The 15,199-nt window shown below is 42.0% G+C and overlaps 1 protein-coding gene across 2 annotated transcripts in view; it reads left to right on the top strand.

Moving 5' to 3' along the window:
- The first annotated feature begins 241 nt into the window (after positions 1 to 241).
- The window catches only part of LOC118425935 (T-box transcription factor TBX1-like), a 32,377-nt gene continuing 17,419 nt past the window's right edge, over positions 242 to 15,199 (top strand). Inside the window, exons 1-3 of one of the 2 annotated variants that reach the window (XM_035835104.1) lie at positions 242 to 945; positions 1,673 to 1,979; positions 10,858 to 11,131. In XM_035835104.1, coding sequence (XP_035690997.1) covers positions 771 to 945; positions 1,673 to 1,979; positions 10,858 to 11,131 — 756 coding nt within the window. In that variant the 5' untranslated portion in view covers positions 242 to 770. The remainder of the gene's footprint in view (positions 946 to 1,672; positions 1,980 to 10,857; positions 11,132 to 15,199) is intronic. The other variant, XM_035835105.1, reaches the window with a different exon arrangement.

Here is a 15,199-nt window from a genome sequence, read left to right on the forward strand (position 1 = left end):
CTTTCCTTCCTACAAAGTCTCAGTAAAGACGTTTTATTTTTGTTCTCATGTTGAGTGTGTTCCCGTATAGGTGACGTGGCCATACTGAGGTTACCTGAAGGGTTGGTGGCGTGTTTAGCGAGACTAACTGCATTACACCGGAGTTTATTTGAAGTCGGGTGAGAGAGATCGTCTGTTGGGAGTAGTAGTAGTAGGGAGGGGGAGGGAGGGCTTGTGCGTATAAACAGTGGGCCTGACACAGGCTACATGTGATGGACCCGTAATCCTGCAATGATTGACGTGGGTTATTAATTAGTACCAATGACATGCTCCCACTCCTGGGTACGTGTGCGTGCGCACCGAGGGGCAAGCCGGGAAGGGGCGGCATGACTGGATGATGAACGAGTCTTCCTCTCAGCATCTGTATCCTCACTCAGTGTAGCGGGAACAACCTCGCCATACACGTCCAGTCTTCGGAACAATAGCAAAAGGCGTTCTGTTTGCTTTCCTGTGCTGGGAAGGGCGCAGCCCCTGAATGGGAGACGGAGTAGTAGACCAGTGGATAAGCCGCCGCGTCCTCGTACTATCGCTCCGCGTGCAACGCCTTATCTAAATCCAACTCTCCTAAAACTCCCCCATTGTCAGCTATTTTGCTTGCACTACATCAACCCCCTTTTTCTTACTTATCAGAGCGGAAGTGAGAACTTTTGTGGAGAGAGGGCGCGCGCGCTGTGCCTGAGACGGTCCGGGGCGAGACGCCGCGGTCTGGGAGCGGTGTGTGTGTGCGGGACATGGAAGCCAACAGTCCGCTATCGCCTAAAGCCAATGCCTTCAGCATAGCATCACTGATATCTGCTTCAGAACAGGGAGGACTTCTTATGAGCGACCTGCACGGTAAAGACCAAGGACTAGACGACGGACAAGACTGGGGGATGCAGTACTCATCGATACCCAGAGAGATGGAAGGTTTGTATGACTGAATGCTGTCGGTAGTCTAGTCTAGTCAGGCCCGAGTAGACCCCTCGGACATGTCCGTAGCGACAAGGACTGGTGTCGGTTGTGGCACTGTATTTGTCTTTGTGACGTTTGACTGGCTGGAGCTGAAGTGGGGTTCCTTAATTCGTTCCGCTACAAATTTGCCGCCGAATGAAGTAATTACGTGAAGGAGTCGTCAACGTGTCAAAGCTGGATAGTGTTATTAGGCGACGAGGTGGCACCAAACCACATTTCGGGTATACTGTATATTTTTTTACTTGTGCAACAGTAAATGTATAGGAAAGTAATTCTCTTATGGAATCCAAACATCGATTAAAGGTTATTAAGACTGTAACCGATATCGCTTCCTATCCACGCAGTACGGAATGGAGATTGGCTTATCTCATAGACGTTTGGGCCTTGAAATTAAAACAAGAGAGCTTAGGCGGCTTTTAGTCCGTGCCAGACCCGCCTTCTGGCAATACGAGAAGGGTAGGCTACCGCCAACCATACGGTAAAACGCGAGGGTCTTTACCTAACTACTAACACTACTGCCTTCCCCTGGCCATCTGTACGGGGAGCTGTCCTCTGGGAAGATAACATCCCGTCTAAACCCTCTTAAGAAAGATTTAGAAGATTTCTAGGCCTGCTTGTTGTTTAAAGGACGAACGCTATCGACCCCCTGATGATCTGGTTGTGTTTCTTTCTCCCCATCCAGCGAGCTGTATGTTGAGCAACCAGCGGATGCCGGGGCACCAGCTAGCGCACATGACGGAACACCCGTCGGCGTTCGGCGTCACCCAGGCCCGAGGCGAGGCCTACGACATCCCGGGGATGGACTCGTGCCGGAACGGAGGCGGGCTCCCGAACGGAAACGAGAACAATAACCTGTTGAACGATGGAGTTAAAGACGAGAGGAAACAGAACCCCAAAGTTGCCAATGTTAAGGTTATGCTGGAGATGAAAGCGTTGTGGGACGAGTTTCACGAGCTGGGGACCGAGATGATCGTGACCAAGGCGGGGAGGTATGTATCTTCTCTCCCGTCACTTGTACCGTTAAATGTACCGTGGCGTCCATGTTCCGACGTGGTCACCCTCTTGTCAAATTGTCCTAGTTTTCAGTGACAAGAAACGACAGGGTGATATCTCTGACAGTACGCAGGGCTAGGTAGGAACCCACAGCTTCTGTAAGTAGAGTTTAATCGGTACTGGGGGTGTGCTTAAGGGTGTTGAGGAAGTTTTGAGTGGTGTAGTCGGTTCTGGTAGTTTTATTTTTGGCCCCCCATCGCCCCGATCCTATCGTTGCAAATTGGCATGAAATGGGGGGAGGCGCAAAACATGAGCGACCGGAAAACAAAACTCCCAGCCGCGGAAGTGCTCTGCCCTTTACACGTCTCTGCTGTCGAGTCGAGACCACGAAAACACAAGATTTCACCCGTTCACGGGTTCAAGTCTTCTGAATGTTGCCAGCATGTTAGGAAAAACCTTCTTACACAAACGTTGGGGTTGTTTTAGCGGAGAAAACAATGTGCGGTCAGACGACACAGCGCCACCGCCATTACAGTTCCTTTTAAAAACTTCCCCGGGTAAGAGCGAACAATGCCGAGGATATTTAATAACGTAGATATGTCGGCGTTGGGTCGAGATCTTGGGTGACCCGAGCACATTTGATTCAATGGACATTCTTTGCGCCAATTGATGTTGGGACAGCCATGTCATCAAAACACGCCGTGACGTTATCGGTGAAAAATAATGAAAGATGGCCCGACCCGTGCGTCGTACGGCCCGTAACTCACGCTTTAGGATTTAATGTCCAGATGTTTTAGGACTGGTTTCTGGATTTTTAAGGCCACCAAGATTCGGCCAACCTCCCCCACAGTCGGCAGTTAAACCAAAGAGAGGCTATTATCTCCCGGCTATGTCAACATGCACTCACACTTAGTGTCAAGTTAGTGGCTGATGTGTGGGGATGATGGGGAAAACAGAAGTGAGCGTGGACCGGGCCTTGTCGAGCCGTGTTCTCAATGGTTTACAAACCGGCCGTGAGCTTCGAGCGCCCGCCATGATAGCATCTGTTTGCACGAGGTATTATCGTTCTCTGTCTAAGTGGGTTTTTACAGACTACCCCCGACGAGCTTCGCACGCCGATAATGCGGTGTGTATTGTGCTGTTCCCGGCGGGAGGGCCTGTGCCACAGCCCGCCCCGACTGAAACATACGCCCCGGCACATTATTTGTTATCTTTCTCGCAGTTTGATATTAATAGACTGCCACCCAGCGCTTTTATGTACACAGTCAAGGGACTAAAACCCCACGTCTTATACACAATGTATCTTCCACATGTGCGTCTCACTCACTTTCAAGACGCTGCCGAAATAAGAACTCTACTGTCTCAAACTTGCAAAATGCCAACACCAGTATATTATGGTTGAAAATGTGGATCCAACGAAAAGACCCAGTTTAGCCGAAGCTAAAGAATACTTTATGATTCACACGAATGCCATATTTTATCTTCTTATAACCTTTTGCTAAAGAAAGGAATAATTTCGTAAAGAGACCACAAAAGTACATCAGTAAAATTTGCCACCCTATGTTGTAATTTACCACATAAAAACTAAGCGAAGTGTTTAAATTAATTGTTAACAACGACATAATTTGAATTTGTAATTCCACATACAGCGATACAAATATCAAGTCCTTTTTGTAACAATAATATAATTGCCATCGCATGTTAACTACAGCTTGTAAGGTGAAACATTTGATCACCAATGTTCCCTGAAATACGCAAAGTTGTAGTATCGTGCATTAGTGCAGAGGAAAGCATTTTATAAGTTAGCCTATTCATTCTTAGGACAATATAGGACACCGTTTATTGGGAAGGAATCAAAAGGAGTCAAATCCGTAAATATATTTTTACGCAAGGTTCTCGTATGTTACCACCAATAAGACCAAATTTTCGCCGTAAAATGTTATTACATTACAAAGTATTTGCAAGTATTTTTCTAACATAATTAGCCCTAATTTAGCTACACATACTGACTAGATCAAGTACAATACAACGATTTGTTTAAGGTATAGGTTTACTGATTTTTTACATATTTAATCGCGAAATTTCTTGAAATATATGAGGAAAATGCACTGCAATTGCTACAGCAAGAAATACGGCTGGAGAGAAAGTTTGGAAAAATCTAACATAAAAAATTGTTGTGTACTACAATACTGTTTCTTTTATCTTTTACCAGTGTATTGGACTGTGCATTCCTTTCTATTAACGTGTAGGTAGTATTTGTATCTCAAAATGTCTAGAATGTAATGGAGCAAGGTATATCTCAGTCGTTTGCGAAGTAAAGTCACCGTGAACCATAGCACCGAAATGTGCACGGTTATATGGCGACCGCCACACACGCACAAAATTGTTGTCTTAACCCTGCATTTTTGTCGCCTGAAATAATTCTGCACGCCAGTCAGGCTAAACCCTCCTGGGAAAAACTTTGTTTTTCTTCCAGTCGTTGACCTTCGCGGAAAGACGGTTATACAGTGTCCGTGTTTGCGAAAAAGTGCATTTCCCCGCCCTAGCGTAGGCCGTTATGTATTCTTCCTTTGTTGAGAGTTTACCGGGCGGGGGTTGGATGTGTTTGCCTAAGCTTTGATCAGAGATAGTTGCATAACGTGGCAGCCATTTCGGCCGGCCTCCCGTGTCAGAACGACATAGGGTCGGTGTCTTAAATTGTTTGACTGTCTCTCGCCTGAAGGCCTCTCGGTAAATATTGTACGGTGTTCAGGCCGTGTCTCTGTCCATGGTTCCCAGCCATGCCTGCACACACAACGCCTGAAGGACCTGTACAAAAATCCCTCTCGACACTGTGTACTCTGCTCTCAATTTGTTGGCTTATACATACGAAATCGGGACAACACATGATGACAGAAGAAAACCCGCTTTCCCACCACCAAACCGCACGATCTTTTATCACGATCTTACTAGGAGAAGTTCAGTACAGTTTTGTTCTGTTCTAGAAGTACATATACCACACTTCGTGTTGATCGTAAATACGACAAGTAAAGTGCGATGATCTGGATAATTAGAGCAGTTATATTGATGAAAGTTTTCGTTTTAGAATCGTAAAATCGACTAGCTCATACAAAAATAATGTTACGTAACGAAGTCTCGGCAGTTCAAAGAGTCTACAAATGACGCTAAGCACATATGAAGTTGGCATATCTATGAGCGAGAATCTTGCTAGAAGTCCGCCATCTTGAAAACAAAAATGGGACGCGCTTTCTTTACCCAAGAAAATTAGGTTACGTGTTGCTTTACCTCAGCTGTCGATGGATAGTAAGATAGGCATGTCATTCACTTCCTCCCGGGCTGACAGAAATGTCTGTGGCTATCGTCTGCAGTTTTTTACCCGCCAAAACGGCACTGTCATCAGGCCTGACTTGCCGAAGATGTCTGCCTCAAGTTAGGAAGTTTCTGAACAGAAGCCCGGGCGTGTCAAACTGACCGTGCGCAAGGGTTTAACGGTTTTGCCTTATCGACCTACTAACGGTTGTTTGGTGGAAAATTTACGAGGTGTCGTCTGACGACGTTCTCCCGCCAAAAAACTGTGCCACGTTCGATCGTCTGTAGCGTCGTAAAACTAGTGTGGGAAGACGTATGCCCCGTTGTCACTGCGGTGTCTGCAGTCTGTCGACAGTACATAAGTCACGACCTGACACGCACTGTCCCCATTGCTGGTGAATGTTTGTAGCTTTTGTGGTCTATCTTTGATAGCCCAGACTTGAAATGCAGGAGTTAGCAGCCCTGTGCTGGTCTGAAGCACTGTGTCCAGTCGGAAAGATACTGTACCCATAAGTTACAACAGTGCCGTACTGATCACATAGCCAATTTACACTCGCCAGGTTTACCTTGTGTATAGCCTCAAGCAAGTAAGGACACGGTAGTTTTGAGTTGATTTCACCCTAGAAAATTATTCAACAAAAATATATTCTACATCCTATATACTACATCCTTTTTATTTGGAATATGTAGGTTGCTACCTCACTCAGATTTGACATATTTGATGGAATCTACCAACTCTAAGCGTGCCCTGATGTTGTCGTTTGCGACAAGAAATTGACGTTTTGTTTCCAACTCTCATTTTAATACGTCTAGCTAGTAGTCTTTGCTCTTTTAGAAATGGTCACATTGCTTTTGATAAAATACGCATTAGTTTTTTGTCCATAGGCGTAAGACATAGAACAATGATTTTGATACACATTGAAATGTTTCTCGAAAAATATTTTTCCTATGACAATCCGGTATACATAGTCCCTTGGTTGAGGCAAGTGCAGCAGAGTTTTCTGTGGCAATCCTCATTTACTTGCAGCTTATCTACTCAAAATTAGGACTTTCAAACAATTCAGTTTTTTCTGCTATTATGATGTTCTGAAGAATTGAGGAAACTTAACGAAGCCTTTCTAATATTTCGGCCTTTTTTCCTCGACATGTCAAATGATACAAAATTAAATGGCATGCTCATATAAAATGCTCATATTTTCTCTTAGAATGAAACAGACTATATGTACACTATGGAAAATGAACAGCTACAAGACCCTACCTTAACCGTAAGCAAAAACTCCTAAACTGTAAACAAAATTTTATCAGATAAAGAAAAAGTTCGATAGAGCGGTTTACCACAAGTTTACAAACATTGAATGGGCTGTTGTGTTGTGTTTATGTTGGCAGTGAATCGTACATAAGTCTAAAGCTAGAAATGTTATGCCCTTATAGGGTAACTGTATGTTTCAACAGGGTTGAAAACAGTTATGCTTATTTCAGCAAAAATACTAGTAGAAACGTTTATTACATAGTAGATTGTGAAATTGTGTAATATATTGGAACTTCAACGCTTCGTACTAGTTAATATATCCAAGATATATTCCTTAACAAAAAATAAGGTAATATTTGGCATGGCAGCAAAAAGCAATGGTCGGTTCGTATTTTCTTCATTTGCAATTTGGTCCTGAAAAAAACAGAAGAACATCTAGAAACTATGGCAAACTTTACATTATACAAAGCACTTCGTTAAACCACGAAAAAAGGTATGTTTTCAAACATGCTTGTTGTTTATCAGTCAAAAGCTTTAGTCAACAACATGTCCACTATAGTAGTAACGTTACTGATGTTAAAAGTCTATAAACGTTGTAACTTACAGTGCCTGGAAAACGGCGTACACGTAGATAGGCCCCTACCCAACTTGATACATGGCTTGGATGCATTAGACCGGAGTTCAGAAGCGTTCTAGCCCGGGGACATTTCAGCATCTCCGCTTGACAAATTCAGGTCGACCAGTTATTAATGACCGACGATTGTTGGAGGTTAAGTGTTGGCATAACTGTTGGCACCGGCTAACTAGGAACATATCATAGCGCTAACTACTTACAGTTCATTTTGGTGCAAAGTTATACCGTATATCGCAATTCTACGTAGCTTTGATTTTGCGGTAACGCTTGAGATTTGTATCCGTAACTGTAACAGTGTGTAGTCATTGAATTTAGTGGACACAGTTAGCAATTTGAATGTAGATGGTCGTTTTGACTTTTTAAGATTTACCTGCAAAGCCTGAGTCCTAGATATCATGTAGCTTAAAGAATGTTTCTTGTTTATGTCAAGAAAAGAGCGTCCTACTTAAAAGACTTTTTTACAGACACTCGTTCCAATTGAGCGGATGTCATCAAGGCTAATTCGTACGTTTTGCCCAAAAATAGACGCCATATAAAGTCTTTGTAGCCAGATCAGTTCCAGTGTTATCCCACATCAATTAACTACTGTATAAAAATGTCCTTGAGATTTATGTGACGTAAATAAATATTCCCTCTGTACAGAGACCGTACAGCACGCATGCCCAGATCGGGGTGTGACCCCGTTGTCCGCGGCATACTAGTAACCCCATATCGTAATCAGCACCGAATATTGTTGCAGTAATAGCTTCTGTTTACATAGCTCTTCAAAACTAGAAAAGGACCTTTAAGCCGGGGCGTTATTGTTGTTCTAGATAACTATATATGTGTCAACAAGGTCCTCGTAGTGTGGAGTAGTCCTGGATTGTGTGTTTCGGGTCAGGAAACACAGAGACCAGGCTAGGGTGTGTTGAGCAATATCCGACGTAACCAGACATATATTTTGGTCGAGATTTTGGGCTACAGTTTTGTAGATAGCTAGAAAGCTAATTACTACATCTAAACTTGTATCTATGATATAGACACAGACCAATACGATTCGGGGAAAAGATAAAAGAACGTGGAAATAAAGATTACAAAGTATTATTCCGTTAGACGTTCAATTAATAGGAGAGGCGTTAACATTATGTACCAATTGTGGTATGTAACTTTGATCATCGCGGAGAAGAAATTGAAAGTATGAAAATTTATTTATTTTTAAACTTTTGCGGCACATTTAAGTGTTTTTCTTTGGAGTGGATGACGTGGCTACATGGCCGACCACACACCTTGGTGTACACATTGCAAAAACTTAACCCCTGTGGAAAGCAAAGGTTTCAAATATGGTACAGTGTAGTCTTTCTCATGTGTTGGGGGGGGGGGGGGCAAATTTCATAAGTCTGTCGTTAACCCTATTCAGACCGGGGGGGGGGGCTTTTGAGGCCCGCGCCTACTTTGATGTCCTATAACGCCAGAACGGCTTACGCTAGGGCCACCAAATTTGGTGAGTTTTCCTAAAATATTGTTGGCAACAACTTCACGAAGTTTGACAAATTTTCCATATTTTCGTGTTGCCATGGCAACCGTTTGTTGACAGGCTGTTTTGCCAAAAATCACTATTTTTGGTTCTAACAATGTATTTTTCACATTTATTTGCTATATTACTGCTATTTTGTTACATAAATAAAATCTTATATTATCTAGCATATCTTTCATAATTATATATGCATAAATTATGCTAATTTGATGACGTCATCGGCCCAAAATCCAAGATGGCGGACCGTATGGCCAGATCAAGAATAACGAGCTAATTATCCCTTAAAATTTATAACTACCTGGTATTTTTTCATCAAAAACCATCTAAATGAATGAATTAAGTCTATTTCCATTGCCCTTTGTGATTATTTGTTGCAAAAAAAGTATTTTTAAAAATTCAAGGTGGTGGATATAATATGGCGGAGCCCAACTGGTATCTTAGATGTGTATGACGTCATTTTATGACGTCATTTTGACGTCATTGATGTTGCTATTGGCAACGCAAGTCGTAATAAACATTATTATTCTGTTATCTGCACTTGTTGTTACATTTTTGTAGAATAACTTGAAGTTTTCTGAGAATACCCTTTTTTCATGGGTCCGGCCAATATAATCAAATTGATGACGTCATTATTACGTCATCTTACGTCAACGTAACGTCAAACGTCAAATACTTGTCAGATATTATGTCGATATCATGTCCTAAACATTTGGTGGCCCTACGGCACGTCGTTTTAGAGTTATAGGACTTCAAAGTGGAGGGCCTCAAAAGCCCCCCCCCCGGTCCAGGGATGACCAAAAAAGCCCGGTCTGAATAGGGTTAATAAGCGTTCAAACTTTTATAATGCCAATTTACCTATGTGATAACTAAAAATAAGCGACAAAGCCACACTTGAGCAGTCTCTCATGTGTGTATGGTCGGCTTACCTTCAATCTAAGTCTGCGGTCATATACGCGATTTATAACAAAGTGCATTTCAAATATTAATGCCCAAAAATGCTAACATGAGTCCTCATATCGAAATTCATAACGGAAAGTGCTGAAATAGGCGCTGAACTTGGTTAAAGCTTATATGTCTACTTTTCACGTGTTTTAATGTATATTATATGCAGTGCTGGTATATGTCTAAACTGTTGATACGGCAAAAACACAGTATTTAACTTAAGAGCGACGCTCTCTAGAGCGGTCCGTACGCTACGTACATAAACCGCAATGTTGGGACTTTGCCTCATATGGGAGAAATCACGTTTGTAATATTTGACATTCTTACCGTGGGAAAGCTAAACGAAGTGAGGAGACAACGCTTCCGTTAAGATGGTAGCGATTAGGCAAAAATGTGTTCAACGTTGGACGCTCAAACAGATTCGCCTCTGAAGACCCTCGCACTATGATTTTTTTTTCAGAACTGTATAACTGTGTGATTATACTTGCAATTTCAATTATTAGCTATTCATTCCATGACAATAACTTTTTATGAGAGAGTTACTTCACATATTAATTATTCATTCTGATACCTTAAACGTGAAGAATCTTGTCACAAATTCATCTTTTATTATGTTGAAAAGCTTTATTTTGCATAAATGTTCAGGGGAGAAAATCATACCGATGGCAAACATATAAGTGCCATCGTAAGTCCAAAATGTATTTCCTTCTTTTCATGTAACCCTCTTTTGCACTAGACAGCGATCATTGAGAAACGTAATTATATGATCCTTCATTCTATGATATTCGGAATATAATGCACAGTACGTGTTGAAGTAAGAATCAGAATCAGAATCAAAACATACAACACGCATGATCGTTATTTTTTGTCTATAAAATTAGTCGTCTGACCTGTCAAATGTGAAACAAGTGGCCGTTGTAAATTTACAAGTTTTACAGTTTTCATTCTAGCGTCTGCCAGGCTCCCAACTGAGTAAATGGAAAAATAGTAGAAATTGGCCAAATATTAATAGACAGAAAACACAGGAGGAGTTGGTTGGCCGAGGAGTACAGTTTGCGACCTGGTACTGTTGTTTTTTCAAGTCTATTTGGCCAATTTCTACTAATTTTCCATCGACCTTGGGAGTTTGGTAGAGGCTATTTTCAGTCCACGCTGTCGTTGTTTTATTCGAATCAATGAAATAATCGTATGTACATCATTTTTTTTCTTTTTAATTTCTATCCACAGACGAATGTTCCCGACGTTCCAAGTAAAAATGTTCGGCCTGGAGCCGATGTCTGACTACATTTTGCTCATGGACTTTGTTCCTGTGGACGACAAGCGTTACCGGTACGCTTTCCACAGCTCGTCCTGGCTGGTAGCGGGGAAGGCCGACCCGGACATGCCGAGGCGCATCCACGTTCACCCGGACTCACCCGCTAAGGGCGCCCAGTGGATGAAACAGATCGTCTCGTTCGACAAGCTCAAACTGACCAACAACCTACTAGACGACAACGGACATGTGAGTAACAACCTTATGATATATTGTCTCTATCTATTCTAGAGAAGGCACAAAGGCATATCCCAACTTCCCCACATTCATAGACGAAAAGAAAACCACTTTTCTCTTGAAATCGCAGAACCCACAGATTGTACAAAATGTGGGGCTTTTCAGCTCCCTCTGCTTCCAAAAAAAAGAGAAGTCAAACCCAACCTGATTAGAAATAGCCAACACTAATATTAGAGTAGAATATTGTTTATAACTGTTCATTGTCACTTATATATCTCCTATGTTTATACCATGTACTTGCAATTAGCCCTCGTGGAATAAACTTGCAAATAAATTCATAAACTACGCTGCCTATAATGAGAATTAATGGACTTTCGCCATTCTAGGGTTTCAGCTACTTAATTCCGAAGAAGAATTATAAAATTTTACCCATACGCATACCGCGAACTGACTATCTAACACTATCCATAACCCCTCGGGAGGCATGGTGGATTGTAGCAAACCACACACCTCCATAAGACAAATGCAGACAACAGCTACAGGACCAAAATGGAATTTCTCAACTAGCTAAAGCCGTTGAAATGCATAACTTTAACTATCTCTGAAAATTGGTCCAATCATAAGATGAAAGTTTTTGTTTGGTCAGATCTCTGTGTATGGAATCATTGTGTTAACCTTGCGAAATGTAGCCACATGCGCAAACAATCATGACTTAAATCTATCGAAGTACGAACCTAAATTATTGAGATTAATAACTGCACTGAAGGCTGACAGTGGCGACTCTTGTAGTGCGTATTTTGAAAAGCATACAAATCATACAAGAAAAGTACGCCATAGATTACGCACTGTCTGTGGTACTTCTGTGTCAGTTGCCTAAAATAGTGCCTGTATGAGGTGAACATACAGACTCCCGATGGACGAACATCATCATGAGGTGAACATTCAAATCAATGGATTTATAGAATAATACCGGACTATGGTGTAGGAATTTAAACGTGGCTATTCCATGTTTAAACTGTAATGCTACAACTGTAAATACCATATGCATGGGGGGGGGGGGATTTTTCTTTTCTACAAAACAGTCCCAAAATGCATAATAGTAGTTTGTCGTGAATGCGGTAACAGTAATTTGTGTTGCGCGTGGTTCAGGATTCGATCCGCGATTTGCTATTGTTCACCCTACCTGCATTTTATTTGTAGAATCCTGTAATCACAAGTTAAGGTATTACGTAAAGCAGGGGTCATCTGTTACTTGTAAAAAAAAAAGAACACGGAAAATCATTGAATACATTATCATTCTTCTTGTGGTCAATAGAAAGTTAGCTTTTCAGCAAGCAAAAGTAGTTTATAGAGATTGTAATTTGTCATCAAAATAGCTATAGCCACGTCTTCTGCTTGTCTGTGAAGCCAAGCACCGTTACTTTAGATCTAAATACTGATGTCCAGAAGGGAACATGTTGGAACCCAGTACACGAAATTTGTAAATGTCGTTTGATAGAGCATCATCTATGTTTCTCTTAAACGCGTACACTTACAGTGAGAAATGACTTTTGGAATCGATAAAAGATCCCACATTCTTGGTACCGGTCATTCAAATGTAAGGCTACAAATGTTAACGTGATACCCTGCATACCACCACTGGGGGAGGGAAAAGCTAATTGGTAACTATGTAGCCTAAAAACACTTGAAGCAGTCAGGGAAGACAACAGTCCACCACCGGCCCCTCTCAAGTAAGGAACAGCTCAGACCCTCCCCAACGCGCCATGCGCTCATTACAGTGTAAACGACTCTAACCGCTACTTCGACTCGCGGCTATTTTAGGAGTTTGAGAGAAAAGCGGAGACAAAAACACTCTTTCATAACGCCCTCTATGCCCCTATCAGTTTCCAAACAGACGCAAGCAAAATATTATTTATCCATCTATAATCCTTCCTCTTATACAGACTTACGTCTAGCATTCCAATCCGACCATTTTCAGATTAGTTTTACAAATCGTTGCGGAGTTTATTATTCTATCTTCTTAGAGCGGCGCCGAGTGGATAGAAGTAATAAGAGTTCAAGTTGACCCGGGTGATAACAATGACAAAGGGGGTATATGTTTACCCCTTTCAATTTTAGCAGGCGTGTTGCCATTAAAACATAACCCTGTAACCTCTATGGGTACTCTGTTTCCAACCTTCGATGGGGGGAAGAGATGGAGGGATAGCCAAGCTCTCTACTTTGCTCGAGGCTTAAGTTAAGGGCCGCGGTGTAGCGGTATTTGCTTTACCAAACCCTCGGTCTTGGTGGCCGGCTGTGTCTCCTTAGCTTCCCACGGAAGCTCACTTTATTTCGATACGGACTAAAGGCAACCTAAGCAATATTAGAGCGTTAATATTGGAAATAATCTGGATAAAGCAATCTGTATGAAATTGATATCGACTACTCTATATTTCCACATTTACATCATTATTTCATACTCTGAGTGGTTAAAAACGGCGCAGAAACAAGCCGCGCTAGGATTCCTTAAATAATGTACCCCACAAAAAGTAGACTCTACGGCGTCCTCGCGCGCGCCACGTACTGCCGTATCGAATATTTGCTCCTTGAATGTTGGCATGGAATGGATAAGAGTTGCTTCATCTTATGCCCCAAAATGTGAACGTTGATAGTTAAAGTTCTACAACCCTTACTCGTGCTAATATATTGCTTAGGTGGCCTTATTGCTTTACTAGAGTGGGAGTTGAAGGATTGTGACTGTGTGTGTGAGGGGGGGGGGGGGGGACTCAGAATGTCAGAAATGTAAGACACGCGACGACATTTGACCAAGCTGAATATCCAGCGTAGGGGTCAAGTGTAAGAAAGGGAGGGTCACGTGAACTAATACTGACAAACATTTGTAAAATGTAAAGGGGTCATTGTAGGTAGCCCACGACTGCGAACAGGGCAAACTGTATCAGTAGTTTATGGGGGTAAATTTGGCCAACCTTTTTGTTCGACCGCTCGTAAAGTTTAACTTTGTTTGCACGCTAAATTTGGCACTCGAATAAGATTACTCTTATCTTATTGTAGTAAGATTTAGCGTTGGTGTGGGATTGTGGTCTTTTTGTCAGCATCTAATAGACGTGTAATGTACGTATATTATATAAATATTGTATCTACAATTGTCATTGCAACCCGTGCGGCGGCTTGACATTTGGCATCACTGTACGAACTTCATACATTAAGAACGATTTTTAAATTTTCAACGTTTTGTGTACGTCTTGCATCATATTTCAATAATTAAGTCAGGGATAACACGAATCCAATTCTGGTCCCCTTTCCGCTAGGATTTTGCGCTCTTGCTCTCTCTGCGAACGAAATTTGACAGGTGACTCAACGAATTGTAAAAAAAAAACTCTTTGTTTTGTTGTCTTTTCAGTAACACAAAACACTTTGAATGTTATACTCAGTATGAAAATTTAAAGCTACGCACATTCGTTTCAGGTCGCAACATTTGTCCAATTTCTACTATTTTTTCAGTGACCTGTGGAGCCTGGTAGTGGCTAAAACTCTCATACGGACCTCATACGGACTTGAAATTATAGGCATGTGTGAATTCATCTTTAGTGCCATCTATCCCTTCTCGGTCGACTGTCAGAAAAAAAAAGATATAAGAAATATCGTGGTGAGTTACAGACAACCCATTGGAAATGCTTTACAATGTAAAGTGACTCGACAAACCAAGTGTTCCATGGGACGTTTGTCCGTTCCCAATACATCATCCCAGACACTTTTGAGGCTTTCCATTGTTCACTGAGGAAGTGGTTACCAAAACAAGCACAACTGTACGCCCAGACTCCATTCAGTAGCAGTGATCTAGAGAGGTACACGCCGTGACCTTGCTTTCTGTTGTCGTATGCACACTATTTTATTAGACACTACTCAACAAGACATTTATTGCTCTTTAGACAGCCTAAAAATACCGTCGCCTGAGACGTCATGGACAACAACAGTCGCACGACTATATAACTGTTGTATGTCTAAAGCGGTCAAAATTGTCGTAGGCAATCGCACGATGTTTATAAGACACTACTCGACAAGACATTCATTGCAGTGTTT

The sequence above is a fragment of the Branchiostoma floridae genome, chromosome 11 (assembly GCF_000003815.2).
Source record: "Branchiostoma floridae strain S238N-H82 chromosome 11, Bfl_VNyyK, whole genome shotgun sequence".
In the NCBI taxonomy this organism is placed as follows: domain Eukaryota; kingdom Metazoa; phylum Chordata; class Leptocardii; order Amphioxiformes; family Branchiostomatidae; genus Branchiostoma; species Branchiostoma floridae.